We start from the raw sequence: 19,053 nt of genomic DNA, 5'->3' as shown, positions 1-19,053 counted from the left end.
TTAATGTATGTATCTAATGTATGTATTATAAATTATTTGCATTTTGTAGGCATTGAAACTAAAAGTTTTAAACTATTTTGTTGCTTTTTTTCAAATAGAATAACATCTACCTTACACAGGTACCACTGTATGTCCAGGTCTAATCTTGTTTAATGACTTAGAAAGTAGAAGTGGATAACATTGCCTAGTGCTGAGAATAAATGTATAAATTAAGATGTGATGTGTTTAGTTTAGTACTAATTGATATAAATGAACACATTTCTAACCTAAATGTACATAAAACATATTTAAGATAAGATATCCTTTATTTGTCATATATACATATCAGCCCCGGTTCTGGACTGCTTTGCTTGGGGGGGCAGTAAAACCTAATGAGGGGGCATGTTGATAGTCATGTTTTTGAAGCCAGAAATATATTCAAGGCTTGATTTGTGCATGAATGATGACAGCCAAGCTATTGATACTGGCTTAAAGTGATGTATGAGGTAAAGAAATAAAAATGCATGTTTTCGAACTTAAACTTAAAACCCAGTGATTAAAAAATACATGTTGATTATGTAAATGGAGAAAAAAGATTATCTAATTGTATTTCATTTTAATACGCCCCCTTAATTAAATTGCCATTACTAATAGAACAACTCTATTTCTTGAAAGGCTTTAATAAAAATTTAAGTCAAAGCTGACAAATGTACCTACACACAGACTGAGAATATTCAAACGTGGAAATAGGAATGAGTGAGAATATTTATATTATTGGGAAATTAAAATATAAAGAAAACAAAAGAATACTAATTCTGTAAAAAAAAAGTGTTTACCAGTATACCTGCCTCTCGCTCACACTAACAGAACATATACTGCCGAACTGAACTGTTTGGGGCAGTCTGCCGATTTTTATATGACTCAAAGAGCCAATCAGGAATAAGCAAGGAAATATCTTCACACTGTAAAACAAAATGCATTTTTGTGATTGGTTCAGAGATCATTTTAAAAATAGCCGTTGCTTGCATTGTGCTTGGGGGGGCAAAGACACAATTTGGGGGGGCAATGCCCCCCTCAGCCCCCCCCCCCCTAGCGCCGGCCCTGATACATATACAGATGTACAGTACAATGAAATTCTTTCTTCACATAAGACTATATTATGAAAAATGTTAAACACAATGTTTAAATTGTTTACAATTTTCAGTTTAGTTCCTACTTACCTAGATGTTTTAAGGAAAATTCTATATTCTTTTCACAGTTGTTTTTTGCTGGAATACTTTTACTGAATTGTGCTAAAAGAAAACACAATTTCAAAAAATTATAGATGTTTCTGGTTTTCTTTAAATGTTTATCTAAAAATAATACATTTTTGTACAGTTTTGTCAACACTATTGGTTACTGGTGAAATGGCATCCCCACTTTAACTTATACTGGTTTAATTGTGGTAAAAATTGAGTGAATTGTAAACGATACATTTGTGTCATACTTTAGGTTTTACAATGACCTGTTAACTTTTTGTACTGAAGACTGTCACAACAAAAAAAAAAACCAGGGTAAATCCCCAGCACCAAATTTTATTAACTCGGACTACTGTAACTATAGTAAACTTGATGAATTTAAAACAATAATGTTAGGGCAGGTAAATGTTTTAAAGCACACTGTAGATCACTTTTATACTAATCTATTGCTGGTTTAAAGCTGGTCACTGTTTGTCGTAGCTGGTATTTGTTATGTTTTTAAAGTGATGTTCATGACTTTGAATGACCAGACTTTGCTTCGTTTTGGACACAAAACCAAAACCTGCTGCTCTGTGTTGTGTATTTCAGCTGGGGGGTTTTTCCAGCAGGGTTTGCAGCTAAGTTGCAGCTAAGTTGCTGTATTTTGTTTTACAGTTAATTGTTTTGAACCAGTGTTAATGTACAAAGTAATTCAGCATTAAACTAACACTGTCCATCTTAACCCAGCAAAACAAACAGGCACAAGCAACCAACTAATGCTTTGCTATACTGTTTGTCCCTAGCATGGACTGCAGTATATACGTAGATGGAGAACTTGAACTCTTTTAGCTTTTTGTAAATGCCTGTTAGTTAGCAATTACAGCCACTGATCCTGGACATATAGCGGCTTCCCAGTGTGTGGGGACAAACTCCAAAACCCTATAAAGAAGCTAATATAAGTGAAACACAGAATAAAGGGACAGCCCAGCTAACAGGGAACGTTCCCACAACATTTACTAACGTTATGTGAAAGTTATCCTAATGTTATGAGCAAACGTTCTCACAATAACGTTAATAGAACGTTCTATAAATGTTACGTGACCTTGATAAATATTCTGTTCAATGTGTAATGTTATATGAACGATCTTTAAAGTTTTTTTTAAAACAAAATTTTAAAGGAGTATGTGTGTGATATTCTTTAGATGCATATTAGGAAAAATTATATATATATATATATATATATATAGTATATATATATATATCCACAAAGTTGAATCAGTTCATCTGGACACAAGTTTGTTGTAGAGATACGTTTCGTCACTCAATCCGAATGACTTCTTCAGTCTGAGCTGGTGTTGAATACCCCAACGTTATATGCAGTTGATTTGCATAACGACTGATCACTGCCCATTGCATAACAATGGAACTGGTGATCAGGTCCATATGAAATTCACAATGACCATTAATTACAATGGCCATGTGTGTCTTTCACACATGATTGGGGTAAAGCTCCAATTACGGCGTTGTATGATGGTGAGAGATGTACTCTCAGGCCCCCTCCCCGGTTCAGAGATGGTCGTTCCCTCTTCACATAGATGGCCTCTTTGACTCCACGTTCAAACCAGCGTTCCTCCTTGTCAAGGATCTGCACATCTTCATCATTAAATGAGTGGCCGCTGGCTTGCAGGTGGGTGTAAACCGCAGAGTCCTGGCCAGAAGAGGTCGATCTTCTATGTTGGGCCATCCGTTTCGCCAGTGGCTGTTTAGTTTCCCCGATGTACAGTTCCCGACAATCCTCCCGGCACCTAACAGCATACACTACGTTACTCTGTTTGTGTCGAGGAACCCGGTCCTTAGGGTGAACTAATTTCTGGCGTAGCGTGTTCTGTGGTTTGAAAGCAACTGAAACACGGTGTTTGGAGAATATCCGTCTTAATTGTTCCGATACTCCCGCCACATACGGAATCACCACTGGTTTGCGCTTAGACCGTGGTTGTTCTTCTCCTCCCTTCGATCCACTGGAGCTGTGTTTGGGCATTTTCCCCGCTTTTACGAATGCCCAGTTGGGATAACCACATTCACCCAGGGCCTTCTTGACATGAGATTTCTCTCTATCCTTGGCCGTAGTGTCTGTGGGGATGCTGTTCGCCCGGTGGTGCAGCGTTCTGATGACTCCTAGTTTGTGCTCCAAAGGATAATGGGAGTCAAACCTTAAGTACTGGTCTGTGTGCGTTGGTTTGCGGTAAACATTTACTTTCAACCGTCCCCCATCTTTACTAGCAATTTACTAGCAAATATATATATAGTCAACTGATTTACATTGATTTAAAGAGGTCATAAGACCACTGTAAGACTGAATTCATTGCTTCCTACTGAACAGTTTTGCTTTATATAATATTTTATTTAATAATATATTTAAGATAAACCATTATTTTTCATGATTTTATAAAAACTGCATTAAAAACTGCGGTTATCAGAACCCATCCATACAGGAAAAATATTACATTACATATTCAGTTAAATGACTTTATAGCGCTTTATTATGTCTATTCTGCACAAACCTCTCTTCTTTACACAGCACGTCAGTCTCCATCTACAGACGGTCGGACACCTCGTTCTGCACATGCGCACATCCGCACTCAGTTATTTTACTCTGAAACAGGAGTCTGACAAAGTACGTGCTTGTGTACTTCTCTGAAGATGAACTTCCTGCCAAGTGTTATTGAGTCAGTGCTTATTGAAGGTCAAAAGAATCTGACAAGATCTCATCGATGGCTAAACTGTTGTCGTCAACTTACAGTGAGAAATGAAACAAAGACGTTCGTCAAGCGGCGCCCTGCTAAACCTGAACAGTTTATAATAATAATAAACATGAAAACCTATATTATCTCTGAAATGTTATTAAAAATAAGTGGTCATTGTAGAAAGTCGAAAACAACCCAGGTATCAGCATGAAATGTTTTTAAATGAGTAACTTGGGACGTTAGCTAAACGTTACCATTAGCCTTCTCACTGTGCATTTTAAATACTTATTAATGCTTGGTAAGACTGGTGCAATTGCTTAGTTTATAGTGCTGTAATTGTGCTGAACTGCACCATAATAAACCTATGACATTTAATGATTTTAGGTTTACAGATAATATTACTTAGAAATGAACATAGAAAAGTTTGTAAATGCTTTTAACATCTCTTACGAGACAGTTTACCTTTGATGACATATCTATACACATATCTGTACACATGAATTAAATGTGGACGTTAACCTGCATGTTACACTTAAAATACTGGAGGTCCAAAATTTTCTTTCAAATAATAGGCTATATGTGTGCTTTAAACCACCTAAGCCCACCAACAACCCAGGTAAAACCCTGCATATGTGTCATTGTGTTTAGTTATTGTAGCATTCTGTTAACTACAGGCTTAAAATATGAAATTAAAAACAGGTTTTTTATTCCAGGAAAATGGCCACATGTCAAGGAGGGCTGCTGAGGTAGAGAGAGTCTCAGTGTATTTGCCTTCGTTTACATCAGCACAAAAGGATGGGTTGCCCATATTCAAGTTTATAATAGTCCTTCATCAGTGCAAAAACAGATTTTTATTCATAGCTTCAATAGCATTTAAAGTATTCGGCATATTAATAACTTCAATAGCTTTTAACTGCTCCAAAACAAGTTGTGTTTTATCAAGTGTAACCCATATTACATACTACAACTCTTATACTGACACTTTTACCCTGTATTACATAATAAAAAACAGATTTTTTATTCATAACTTCAATAGCATTTAAAGTATTCGGCATATTAATAACTTCAATATCTTTTAAAATATTCATCAAATTGCTCCAATTGTATTTTATCAAGTGTAACCCACATTACATACTACAACTCTTATACTGACACTTTTACCTGGTGGACTAGTAAAAAGAAGATTAATTAGATAAACAGATTAACACTAAATTAGTGTTTTTTTTCTCCGTAGCTTTTTAATGTGACATATATCCTACATTTGTCTGAACAGTTTATAATCCTAAACTAACATGTATGCACAAACAAAAATGCTTCACTTCACATGTAGGGTTGTAACTAACGATAATTTTTTTAATCAATCTGGTGATTATGTTTTTGATTAATTGCTTAGTTGGATTGTTTAAAATACAAAACCAGAAACAATATTTACAAAAAAAACCAATATTTAAATAAATATTAAAACATCCACAACACTAGTATGATTTCCCTTCTTAATTTTGTTTAATCAAGCTGGCTGTTCAATTATTTTATGGCATATTAAATACCGCCATGTACCTCATGAAATAATGCTATTTCATGATTTTCACTGTAAAATCACACATATGAGTAATTCAACCATTAAAAAAGAGCCACAGACACCTCTTGCACATTGAAGACTTAAATTTAATTAAAGACTGCAACATAACTTCAAGGAAGCTTTGTATTTTAGCTGCCCAGAATGACTTGGTTACAGTGTAAAATGTTTTACATGTACTGATAAATATGCAGAAATACTTAAAAAAACCTCTTTGTTTACTTTGCAGGTGGAGAATGCAGAGACGCCCTGAATTACTACCTAACTTTATTTGTTTTTTTCCCCATTTTCCATTGATTAATTTAAATTAATTGCTTGATAATAATAACATATTATAAATACAATATATTCTAACTGATTTTACCTCAGTTTATAATGGATAGAAAAATTGAGGGATTGTTCTTTCTTTGTTTTTCGTTCATTCAATTGAATTTGATTGATGATGATAAAACATGTTTTAAAAGAAATATGTTTGCATTGATTTTGCCTCCGTTTATGTCAGTATTATCACATGAATTGTTTGAATTAGACCATCATAGCAAATGTTATCAGAGTGATTCAGATATATTTTTTTTACATTTAAAAATGTTTATGGGTATGTTCTTTAACTTGTATTAAATGTCTTGAGAATATTAAGAAAACTGACAAAAAACTGACAAAATAATGTTGAAGGAACGTTCTAATAAAACATTCATACAACCAAAATGGAACGTTAAGGGAACGTTCAGAGGACCTTATTTAAAATGTTCTTAGAACATTCCAAGACAGCGTTCCCAGAACGATAAATTATGGTTGTAAATGAGGTTTAGGTAACATTCTATGAACGTTTTAATAACTTTAAAAAAACGTTCTGAGAACATCAAGAAAACTGGACAAAATAACGTTGAGGGAACATTCCAATGCAACGTTCCCACAACCAAAATGGAACGTTTGGGGAACGTTCTCAGAACGTAATTTTGTTAGCTGGGAGCCTCTTTAAAGTGATATGGATGAATCGATTATTTGAATCGACTCTGCTGTATGTAGCACTCGGGATCAGAGTGGAGTCGTCTCAGCAATTGAATCACTTCAGTGTTTATTGCTTTCATTTATTTCCCGCCAAAAACGCGTCGTTTCAAACCGGAAATCACGTGTTGCGTTGTGTGTACTATTTTGTTTTGGCATTGCTGCTGCCCTTCTTCTGTGTGCTAATGCTATCCTAGCCCGGCGCTTTGTTAGTGTTATAACATCGTTTTTTGCAGAGTGCATGTTAAGTGAATAATAAGGCATTTTGTATAGCTGAAGTAATGGCTGAAGAGAGCGTGTCCATTACGGAGATGATGGAGGATGAGGAGCTGAAGGAAGCTCTGGCTGTGCTGGCTGGCAGTGATCCTGACAACTGTTCTTATTCTCAGGTCAGTCTAACCCCTCAATAAACATACTGGTGTTGATCTTAAAATGCACAAGCTGGGACTGTGTTGGGAAAATAGAATGATTATTTAATCGCTTTGTTTTTCAAACATGTAGGGTGTGTACTTACTTAGAATTTGGTCCATGTAGACAAGTATCAATTGAGTACTGCAGATTTTTAACTGAACATTCATGCTATGAACCTCCTGTTCTACCACATCACAAAGCTGCTGTTGGATTTATATCTGGTGACTGGTCAGGCCTTTAAAGTATATATAACTTATTTCCATGTGAACCAGTTTAAGATGGACCGTGTTTTGTGGCAAGATGTATTATAATGTTTTATTGGTTGCCTGACCATTATATTACCACTAGATTAAACTGTTCCCTGTCTATTCTGTTTACACCAAGTTCTGCTCCTACCATCTACATTTTATAGCAGATAATGAGACTCTTTAGACCCAACTATGGGGCGGCACGGTGGCTCAGTGGGTAGCACTGTCGCCTCACAGCAAGAAGGTCCTGGGTTTGATCCCCAGGTGGGGCGGTCCAGGTCCTTTCTGTGTGGAGTTTGCATGTTCTCCCAGTGTCTGCGTGGGTTTCCTCTGGTAGCTCCGGTTTCCTCCCACAGTCCAAATATCTGCAAGTAGGGACAGTGGTAGCCTAGTGGGTAGAGCTTTGGGCTATCAACCGGAAGATTGGCGGTTCAAATCCAGGCTCTGCTATGCAGCCACTGTTTGGTCCTTGAGCAAGACCCTTAACCCTGTCTGCTCCAGGGGCGCCGTACAATGGCTGACCCTGCGCTCTGACCCCAGCTTCTAAACAAGCTGGGATATGCGAAGAAAGAATTTCATTGTACTGTACAACTGTATCTGTATATATGACAAATAAAGTACATCTTCTATCTTCATTTTCTAAGTGAGGTGAATTGCAGATACTAAATTGTGTATGTATGACATGAAACTTGTGAACTGGTATCTGGATCTTGTGTAACGAGTAACTACCTTTTCTGTCACGAATGTAACCAAAGTATGTAAACATGACATTAAAATCATAATAAATAAATAGACCCAACTGTAGTATCTAGTACTAACAAGTAAAAATCTTTTGTGTGATCTTTTAAAAAAAAGAAAAAGTTCATGCACATATTTGCACATAACATCATGGTTCTCTATAAACATGATTTGTTACATTTTAGTTTAGAGTCCATTTAACTTATTATTCCCAGCAGTTTTCCTGCATCCCACAGGACAGACTTTAATGACATTGGGTCATTAGGCTGATAACAATGACCAAAAATCAAGTAACAGTACAAGGTATTTTTATAATTTACGATGTCACATTAAACAATATAGTGTGGATACCAACATTATGTTTAGAGAATGTTAAAGGATAATTGTTAACTATTATGCCATATTGCCAGGTTTTGAGAACCCATGTTTAATGTTACTTATATGTACTTATGCCGTTTTCCCCTTAATTCACAGGGTTATGTAAAAAGACAAGCAGTGTTTGCCTGCAGTACTTGCACAGGTGAAGGCATGGAGCCAGCTGGAGTCTGCCTCGCCTGTGCTAACACCTGTCACGATGGCCATCAAATATATGAACTATATACCAAAAGGTTGGTTGTGTCAATATGTAAAAAAAGTTCCAAAGCAACATGCAATTCTACAATATGTATTCATCATGAAGTTAATGTATCAAGAGGTATTTATGATATAATATTCTTATAGAACTTATCGATCCACTTGGGTTTTTTTCACAGAACCTTTCGCTGTGATTGTGGGAATGTGAAGTTTGGCTCATTGAAATGCAAACTTAATCCAGTAAGTTTCTCTTTGTTTATAACTTATTTTCTATAAACAGCATCTACAAACTATTGACATAAAATACAAAAGCAGCTGTAAATGTTCTATTTCTACTATCTATAATGCATCTATTCTGCATCTGAGAAACCAGATACGTGTCATGTAAATAGCTTAGATGCTAATGACATTAAAATGAACAAAAAACATGGAATGTAACAGATGCTGTTATTCAAAGTGACTTCACAGATTACGGTAATATATTTCAAGTAACTGAGGGTTAACAGTGGCATCCTGGCTGATGAGGGGCAGATCCAGCAACTTTTCATATACTAATCCACATTTGTTGCATTTATTACTTAAGTACCTGTGCTTGATTTGGTTATCCTTCTTGACCAGTGACTTGTACGAGTGGAGGGACGAACAGTGCAGAAACAAAATTGCCACGGGACTGAAACAGTCCAAGCTTCTTTCACGGGTCACCTAATGTAATTGGAAGTGCACATTTGCTATGGTACAAATGGCTAATTGCTGTGGTATTAATAGATTTGGATGTGTACCATATTAAACCCTAGGGTACTGTGCAATAGAAATGGGACTTTAGTAAAGCAATGTCTTTTTATCATCATTAAAATCATAGGGCTGTCTAAGTTAACTGCTTAACTTTAGAGTAAGGCTAATTATATTGCTTGTTCATTAAACACAGGAAAAAGATGGACAAAACATCAAGAACCTTTATAATCATAATTTCTTTGGCCGTTACTGCTCCTGCGACAGACCTTACCCTGATGATGATGATCAGGTATGTAGGACTACTGTCATTTTTTGTGGTTTGGTTGGTGCATAGGTTCATTCTAGCATGTATAAAAAAAAAAGTGCAGCTAACCATATTTGCTATTCCTATAAGTAAAATGGCTATATGAATATTTTCAATATTGTATGAATATGAGCTAAAGTATCAGGACTCAGTGTGCATGGCAAGTGCCTATTTCATAACAATTGTGCATGTCATAGTTATATGTTAGGCAGATGGTAGTTACTCATAGTACATGTGTTAAATGCAGCAGATATGATTGGACATAATAATCTTAGTGATGCTGATTATGACTAAAAAGTTATGGACAGGCTTTCGGGTTGAAGTATCAAGGAGTGTTTATTAAAAGGAGCTGAAAGGAGCAGAAAAGGCATTTTATACTGTCTCAGCTCTTTGGATTCTAGCTTAATATTGTTCATGTGAGATCTGTTATTTGGAGAGTTCTGAGAAAGCGAATTCTACATACAGTATTATATCTATGTCCTCAGATTTTGGTAATAAATAATGTACCTTTGTATTACCATTCATTTGTTTGTCTGTATTTTATATTGTTGGTTAAAGGTTGGTGAAGAAATGATTCAGTGTATTGTGTGTGAAGACTGGTACCACTCAAGGGTAGGCTATTTTCCCCTTTTAGTATGAGTGTGTACATAACCTGTCTCAGATATTAAAGCAGGTATTATTTAGGAGGTGGATGATCTCTTTTTTTTACAGCACCTGGGTTGTGCACCAGTGGACTCTGAAGAGTTACTGGAGATGGTGTGTGAGAGTTGTATGAACAGAGTTCACTTACTTTGGACCTATGCTGCTTACTTTGCAAGTAGGTTACATCTGTGATTACTCTCATTTCACTGTCATGTATTTTTAAAGGTTGTTTTTCAATAAAGTATTGTGTTTGTGTTTTGAATAGTTCCTCCAGTAACGAAAGTGAGTGTCTGTAAAGAGGATGAGGGTGTGAGTGGGGGAGAAAACATAGAAGACAAGAACACGACGTTGCACCCAAGCAGGAGGGTCCATGATGATGTCTCAACAAGTAAAGGCAGTGAAAATAAAGTAAGGATGAGCAATACAACTCTGTGCAAGACGATGTTTCAGAATGTCTTGTTATTGTTAAGAGTTTAAGGTATTAAAAAAGTGGCAGTTGAGGTTGTGATTGCAGTGGGAAGTTGGGGTTTAAATATCGAACATTTAAATGGATTTTTTAAAATTCAGTTGTGCTCATACAAAGTGCCTCTTTACCACAATTAGCTGTTTATGTGTAGACCCAAGAAAGGAGGCTGCCTGTGTTTTCTTATTAAAGTGGAACACCATTAAAATTTTTATTAAATCCTTCACTTTTTGATCAAATGCTGAGAGACATTAAGCATAATTAAATAACCCATTAATCAAGATATAACGGAAGCGTATTGCTGCCACACAGATAAAAACAAAAGCCGTCAGTATGTCGTTATAATGAGAAAAGGATGTCGTTATAACGAGAAAGTATGTCGCTATAATGAGAAAAGGATGTCCCTATAACGAGAAAAGGATGTCCCTATAACGAGAAAGGTTCATTACCTTAAATGCTGCATAGCTGATGGAAGCGTATTTGCTGATGGAGCGACAGTTTGCACACATGCATGATGCTGTTGCTTGTGTAACCTTGCAGCTTGCCGTGCAGATCAAGATTCTCCTTTAGGAGCAACAATGTCTAAACTTAGTTTAATATTCAACTTTTGTCTGACGGCATTCCGATCTAAATAAGTGCTTCAAAAAACACATAAGACCTTATTTTATAATTTCTTACACGAATAAAAATAGTCAACATACTACAAAAACAATTTTATGTTAATTTTAAGATTACGTCTATTTATCTAAAGAAAGGTTATAATGAAACCGTTTATCAAGCTCCCACTTCATCTAACGAGTTAGGGATTGTCATAAAACTAACGGTGAAACGTAGGAGACATTTACTCTGCACTTATCCAGTCAAATAAATACATTTAAATCTTGTATCTAACTCATTATCATCTAATGAGTTAGATACAAGGTTCAAGTGGGAGCTTGATAAATGGTTTCATTATAACCTTTCTGTAGATAAATAGACGTAATCTTAAAATTAACATAAAATTGTTTTTGTAGTATGTTGACTATTTTCATTCATGTAAGAAATCATAAAATAAGAAGGTCTTATGTCTTTTTTCAACCACTTATTTAGATGGGAATGCCGAATGTCAGACAAATGTTGAATATTAAAGTTTAGACATTGTTGCTCCTAAAGGAGAATCTTGATCTGCACGGCAAGCTGCAAGGTTACACAAGCTACAGCATCATGCATGTGTGCAAACTGTCTCTCCATCAGCAGATACGCTTCCATCAGCTATGCAGCATTTAAGGTAATGAACTTTTCTCGTTATAACGACATCCTTTTCTCGTTTGAACGACATCCTTTTCTCGTTATAACGACATACTTTCTCGTTATAACGACATACTTTCTCGTTATAACGACATCCTTTTCTCATTATAACGACATACTTTCTCGTTATAACGACATCCTTTTCTCGTTATAACGACATACTTTTCTCGTTATAACGACATACTAAATGGCAAAAAAAACAAACTAAAGCACTATGTGGATTGTGAAAGGCATTGTTGAGAAGTATTTAAACTGCTAGCCCAGACTGCAAAATAGACTCTGTATTGCACAGTATCATTTAATTAGGGTAATGTATAATTAAATGGCATCTATATTCACCACATGTAATGCCTCAAAGCTTTTTTTGGACGCAACATTTTTCAGTCATTAGTTAAAATTAATTGCATGTGTGTTTTTTTTTATCTTTAAGTTTTCATCCTGGACTCTGCTTACAGGTATTTTTTAGATATATGGAACTAATAAGATGGGTGGTGCAGCGGTAAACTATGCTAGCCCACTACCACTGGGATCCTAGCTGTGAATCCTCAGTGATGATATAGTTTGGTCGGCCGTCCACATACAGTCATGATTTTTGCTGATGTGGTAATTGAAGCTTGTAAACAAGCAGCATGACTTCATGTAGTTGTACTATAACACCACCACCTGGTGGTCACATGATGGCTTAATGAGTAGCACTGGCAGCCCACAGCAAGAAGGTCCTGGGTTCGATTCCCAGACGGAGCGGGCTGGGTCCTTTCTGTGTAGAATTTGCATATTCTTCCCGTGTCCGCATGTTTTTTTTAAGCTCTGACCTCTGCCATCCCTACCGGGTATAGTGTGTTAGTAGATGCTTACGTGGCTGATGACCTGGATCCTAGCAGTAACGGGCTAGTGTATTTTACAGGTGCTACTTATATTTTAATAAATAACAAAGAGATTGTGTTGTAGAGTTTATTCATTCTATTGTGTATAACCAATGAAAGACTTTAACTGGTGTGTTTTAGCCCTGCCCAACCAAGGAAATCTAAGCAGACCAAATAGTTGATATCCAATCTTGTGTACTAGACCCAGGTCAAGTCTCTGCTATATTTGCATTCGTTTTACTTAGCCAGCAGAAGGAGCCAAATGTATAAAATAAACTTTAATTTAGAAATAGCACTGTAGGTCACTTAGTGTTAATGTATGTGTTAGTATTCCTTAATTATTTGTATATTGGTTTAAACACGCAAACAGATTTACATTTGAAAATGCTTTAAATGTTGACATTTGATTGGTGCATCACTACTGTAAACATTAGGAATTAGTATATTATTAATATGTTTTTCTGTATTCCTTACAGCAGGTAATTAGTAATGGAACTGTACCTGTAAACCACAAGAGAACACGTGAGGAAATGGAGATGAGTACTGCTAAGAGCCAGTCTGAAGTTTCACCTTGTAAACTACGAGAGATAAAATCCAAAGGCTTGGTGAGACCCAGGGTCGGGGCAGTGTTCTGGCCGTATGACTGGCGCTCCAAGCTGTGTACCTGCACAGACTGCAAGGTAGTTTTATAAACACTGCATGAGCATAAAATACTTTATTTACATTGTATAGTGAACACATGGTCATACAGTCAGGAATGCATTTTTATTAATAATAAGCACTTAAAATGTGTCATACATGTACCTATGGTTTAAAAGGGGCAAATAGGCCTAATAGCTATTATAGTAGCTTGCACCCAGACAGACACCCGAAAATAAAAATAGCAGTGGTTTACCTACCAAAATTAAAGCCAGCCATGCAGTTACTAATTATTGGGCATGAAGTGGGTTTAGTGTACTGTTCGGTAGTTCTGCTGAGTAAGTAAAGTAAGCAGTGCAGATCAAGAACAGTTGAACTGAAAAGAGTTTGTGGATGCAACACACTGCAGTACAGCACAACAAGAATGCAAATACAAGAACGTACTGTATAGCTGTTATCCAATTCCTCTACTGGCTGGTGGAAGCATTCATTTCTGCACCCAGTAATGTGTAACTGTGACACTAATGTTGATTAACAATAAATGTCAATGGGATTCAAATTCTCAACCACAGCAAAAATGTTACTCCCCATCTGGGAAATGTGCTGCATATAGACTTAATAGCACCGAAAAAGTATAAGAAAATTGGTTATTACTGTTGCCACTGGTGTGCTGCAATTTAAAACTGCAGAGTAAGTACATTGCAACCACAATTAAAGCACTGAGAATCAGTTTAGCTTTCACAGCTAAATGGCTAATGGCAAGTGCTTCTTACACAGCCACCATTAGATAAGTCTCACAGATAAAGAAACCACAGCACATGTACGATTCAGATGTGTACTTCTGCTTGCAATACACACACAAAGATACAGTATATTTTACTTCTTGGTTGCAATGCACATCCTAAACGAATACCCAACATATGCCCAATACATGATGAGAAACTCTCACACAAGATAGTAAAATAATAATAATCAATTTCCTTAATAATATGACTGACAGGAATCAGTTTTTTCATGCTAGTTATATATACACATATACACCGATCAGCCATAACATTAAAACCACCTACTTGTTACACACACTGTCCATTTTATCAGCTCCACTTACCGTATAGGAGCACTTTGTAGTTCTAGAATTACTGACTGTAGTCCATCTGTTCCTCTGCATGCTTTGTTAGTCCCCTTTCATACTGTTCTTCAATGGTCAGGACTCTCCCAGGACCTCTACAGAGTAGGTATTATTTGGGTGGATATGACTGGATAAGACACAGCAGCGCTGATGGAGTTCTTAAACACCTCACTGTCACTGCTGGACTGAGAATAGTCCACCAATCAAAAATATCCAGCCAACAGCGCCCTGTAGGCAGCGTCTTGTCACACTGATGAAGGTCTAGAAGATGACCAACTCAAACAGCAGCAATAGATGAGCGATCATCTCTGACTTTACATCTACAAGGTGGACCAACTAGGTAGGAGTGTCTAATAGAGTGGACAGTGAGTGGACACTGTATTTAAAAACTTTATCAGCGCTGCTGTGTCTTATCCACTCATACCAGCACCATGACAAAAAACTGATTCCTGTCGTGAATATCATGAGTATGACAATACGGCATGATTAAAACAAACAAACTTGGTCACAATGTCTTAAATATATAGGCATGGCATGAAGTCATTCAGAAAACCACTTAAATTGGTGATCCTAATTATTTGTATGACACTTAAGATTTTAATAAATTTGAATTTCACCTTTAACACATTTTACTACAGTTTTTGCTGATTGTGTTTTGATTCTGGTTGGTCTCCTTGTTCAGAGAGCATATGTGGAGGCAGGTGTTCAGTTTCTACTGGATGAATCAGACACCGTGCTCGCTTATGAAAATAGGGGAAAGACTGAGGCTCTGCTGGAAGGAGACCTTCTCATGTCCTGCCTCAGTTCCCTTGACCATGTTCAGCAACTGGAGATCATTTACCGTAAGGATGGCACAAATCTTTTTTATTGATTTTAAAAGCTATTTATGTGGGTTTTCGAGTTAGAGGTTGGTGACTTGGACATCAGTTTAAGTATAGTCTTAAAAACAGATTAGCATCTTGTTTACCTACCTTTTTAAAAAATTTTCATCAACATCATTATCCTGGGCCACATTATGTGGCGCAGCTGTAAAACACACTAGCACACCAGAGCTAACATCTCAGCTCTGTTACTGGTGGGCTGGGCACCTGTGTGAACATAGATTGACTCGTTCGCAAAGAGGGTGCCGGAGGGGATTCCTCATAACTGATTCAACTACAACCTCTGCTGGCTGATTGATGGGGCCTACACAGAGATGGTGTAATGAGATCAGTGTGCGACTCTCTGTACACAAAGCTGATTTACATATGAACTCGCCTCGTGCAGGTGAATAGATGCAGTCGGTACTGCACACGTGTTGGAGGGGGCGTGTGTCAGTCGTGGCTCTTTTTGGTCAGGAGTGGAGGTCCACATCAGTAGAAGGAAAGCGTAATGCAATCAGGTAATTGGATACGACTAGATTGGGAGGAAAATTGAGGGTAAAATGCAAAAAAAAAAAAAGGTTATCCTGGTCAGGGTTGCGGTGGGTCAGATTCTACTGGGAAACACAGAGTGCAAAGCAGGAATACCCTGGAGAGGGTGCAATTTGCAGGGCTTTGCCATTATTTTGCCACTTCTGGAAGGGTTGGCTTTAAAAGTTGCGCAACCCATCAAAAGCCTTGTGCTGCTTTACCTGCTGGATTGTTTTAACAGATGCAAACACAATTCAAAGCCTGTAAGGTAGAGACTACAGTATGTAGTGTTTACATCTGTCTATTAACAGTGGTCACACAATCTCTGCAGCACTGTGAAAAGTTAATAGAAATCCACAGGACATTTTTGCTGGGCAAGTCAGGACAACACAGTCTTTTGTATCATTGCCTTTTTTTTTTTTTTTTTTACCAGCGCCGCATGGTTTAGTTTACATGTTCTGCAGGTGAAAGCTGTATAAGGGAACACATTACTACCCACATCATTTAAAAACAACAGAGCAATATAATAGCAGGTAAAACATAGGATTCACAATTACTGTTTTATCTAGTATTATCATTAAAAAGCAATTGATATCTCAGCTCTTGGTGAATGTTACTGCCACGCCATGGAAACAGTGCCACGCTGGTGGCCCCAACTCTGCACAGGTGCCATCAATCAGCCAGCAGAGGTCGTAATTGCACCAGTTATGAGGAACCCTGGTTCAGCTTTCCCATCCCTGAGCCAACTGTTGTTCATGTAGCCACCCAGCCCAGCCGGATATGGTGTATTCTTAATCCCAGCTCTGGTGTGCTAGCATATTTTACCGCTGCGCCACCTGAGCGGCCCCAGTAACATTTTATAATCATGGATTGACTGTGAACATCTAATGTTACTTTTGCAACTCCTCTGATGGGTAGCATCTTGAAATAATTTATTATTTTTATAGGATGTATTATTATATGTGTGGTCAATGTTATAAACATACGTCTGATTATTTTGGTTTCTACAGGGTACAATGACATGAAAACAGAGCTACGTGAATTCCTGCAGCAGTTTGCTGACCAGGGAAAGGTAAGTCATGTACCTTTTATAGGCCCATGATTGTAAACATGCTCAGCACTACATTACACCCAGAAGGTCACAAACGAATCTAGATGAATATCTTAAGAATTACAGGTCTCACTTGCCTCAGTTAAGGTCAATGTACATAATTCCACAATAAGAAAAACTTAAACAAAAATGGTGCATGGGACAGTTCCAAATACCAAACAACTGCTGTATGAAAGGCTTGACTTGCTTTTGACAGAAAAATCAATAATCCCAACAACCTGTCAGCAGTTAATGACTTCCCCCCTCAGATCACTGTCAGTGGTTACTCACCATGGCTGTCTATAAGCACCCCTTGTTATTTCGTAAACGTTTCAAGCCAATTATCTGCTTATAATTGAGGTCACTCAGGTCTTTATACCTGCTCATGTCTACTGCATTCATATGTAACACGTCCAGCATCAGCCGCTCAAAATGTAATAGATCCCTGACTAGTGACATGCATAGTTTGGGGGCTGATCGGTGTATCTTTGCTTTTTTGATAAGTCACCATAAACTGCACTATTCATCTCTTAGTATAATAAGTTATATATGAAATCCGTAACAGCTACTATTTCAATGTTGATTTAGGTTGTGACGTCTGAGGCCATCTACACATTTTTTGAAGAGCTTCAGTCAAAGAAGAAGACGTTCCAGTACTGATCAGTATTATTGCAGCTGAGTTGTATGGATTTTTCCTTTTAAAGCAAACTACCACTTATTATTTTAAATAAAGCTGTACATCAAAAAGAACTTTTGCTGCTACATGTAGGTGTATTTGTAAAGAACTGAATGGCTTATTTAAAAAGAAGTCCACATTTCTCATTTTAGGACTCAAAAGTGAAGCTGAAATAAATAGATGCAGTGGTTGATGTAGAAAAACTTTGACATTTGTAAACTTGGTCTCTATTTCCTGCACCTGTAGCACAGGGGATTACCACACACAAGATTGACACAATCTCCTCTATTACAATGAAAGCTTAAGTAAAAATAAACATTTAAATATGTAACTACATTGCAGACATTGCTGTGTCTATGCAGGTGATACAACATAGCTAATCTTTTTGAAGATTATAAACCTTTTCAGTTTAAGCAATAGAGTAAAAGTAATTATGGTTACTTAAACAGGTTTTGTGGTGTTCCTGTGCCAGCAGGTGGAAACTAGATCACTTCTGTATGCACTTCAAGCCGTGTTTGTTAGTAGATCTATGTGGCTGACAAGCTAGCTGACTAATGTAACAGAAGCAACCTTTGCACCAGCATTTATGATGTAGCTGGCTACATATGAACAATTACTACACTGCCTGGCCAAAAAAAGGTCACACACTCTAATATTTCGTTGGACCGCCTTTAGCTTTGATTATGGCACGCATTCGCTGTGGTATCGTTTCCACAAGCTCCTGCAATGTCACAACATTTATTTCTGTCCAGAGCTGCATTAATTTTTCCCCAAGATCTTGTATTGATGATGGGAGATTTGGACCACTGCACAAAGTCTTCTCCAGCACATCCCAAAGATTCTCAATGGGGTTCAGGTCCATTGCTCCAGGTCCACTGAAGTATGTGATTTCGGACGCAGCCAATATGAATGTTTAAATAAACCTGTTAAACTTTATCAAATTTTACCTGGTTAATTAAATAAATTGCCAGAATCTGTGCTGCAATGTCATTTTGTTTTGTAAAGTGGGGATCACTATTGGAAAATGGCATGAAATACCTTTTTTTGTTGGCAGAAGTTCACTAATTCCTTACTGAAGTTGTGGCAGGTTCACCAGGAAACACTGGCTGCAGGACTTGCATGGCTTCGGCCATCATTTGGCTTTAAGCAGAGTAAATAAAATAAATAGAAAAAATGTATAATGAAAAAAATGCAGATAAAATGCACATACAGTGGTGTTCAAAAAATAGCAGTCCAACACCATTAACTTGATAAATCAAAGTTTTTAGTAGAAATGCTATTTCTACATAGCAAAAAATTTACTTGAAAGTGTAGTAGAGTAATGAAAACAAAACAAACCCAACAAT

At 37.0% G+C, this 19,053-nt stretch overlaps 1 protein-coding gene across 1 annotated transcript; it reads left to right on the top strand.

Moving 5' to 3' along the window:
• Positions 1-6,709: 6,709 nt before the first annotated feature.
• Positions 6,710-18,001, top strand: LOC134325333 (putative E3 ubiquitin-protein ligase UBR7). Its single transcript, XM_063007490.1, has 11 exons — positions 6,710-6,910; positions 8,393-8,526; positions 8,671-8,731; positions 9,417-9,512; positions 10,086-10,139; positions 10,239-10,344; positions 10,435-10,577; positions 13,259-13,462; positions 15,233-15,392; positions 16,952-17,013; positions 17,620-18,001. The coding sequence occupies exons 1-11, from the start codon at positions 6,803-6,805 to the stop codon at positions 17,689-17,691; spliced, it is 1,200 nt and encodes a 399-aa protein (XP_062863560.1). The 5' UTR covers positions 6,710-6,802; the 3' UTR covers positions 17,692-18,001.
• Positions 18,002-19,053: the final 1,052 nt, after the last annotated feature.

The sequence above is a fragment of the Trichomycterus rosablanca genome, chromosome 13, assembly GCF_030014385.1.
Source record: "Trichomycterus rosablanca isolate fTriRos1 chromosome 13, fTriRos1.hap1, whole genome shotgun sequence".
Taxonomy (NCBI): Eukaryota; Metazoa; Chordata; class Actinopteri; order Siluriformes; family Trichomycteridae; genus Trichomycterus; species Trichomycterus rosablanca.
This window is presented reverse-complemented; position numbering and strand designations above follow the sequence as displayed.

Bases quoted from the DNA above. Each gene is read 5' to 3' on its own strand.
- LOC134325333 (XM_063007490.1), top strand. From the start codon at position 6,803: ATGGCTGAAGAGAGCGTGTCCATTACGGAGATGATGGAGGATGAGGAG. The intron at 6,911-8,392 runs GTCAGTCTAACC...CTTAATTCACAG, and splicing joins ACAACTGTTCTTATTCTCAG to GGTTATGTAAAAAGACAAGC. The intron at 15,393-16,951 runs GTAAGGATGGCA...TGGTTTCTACAG, and splicing joins GCAACTGGAGATCATTTACC to GGTACAATGACATGAAAACA.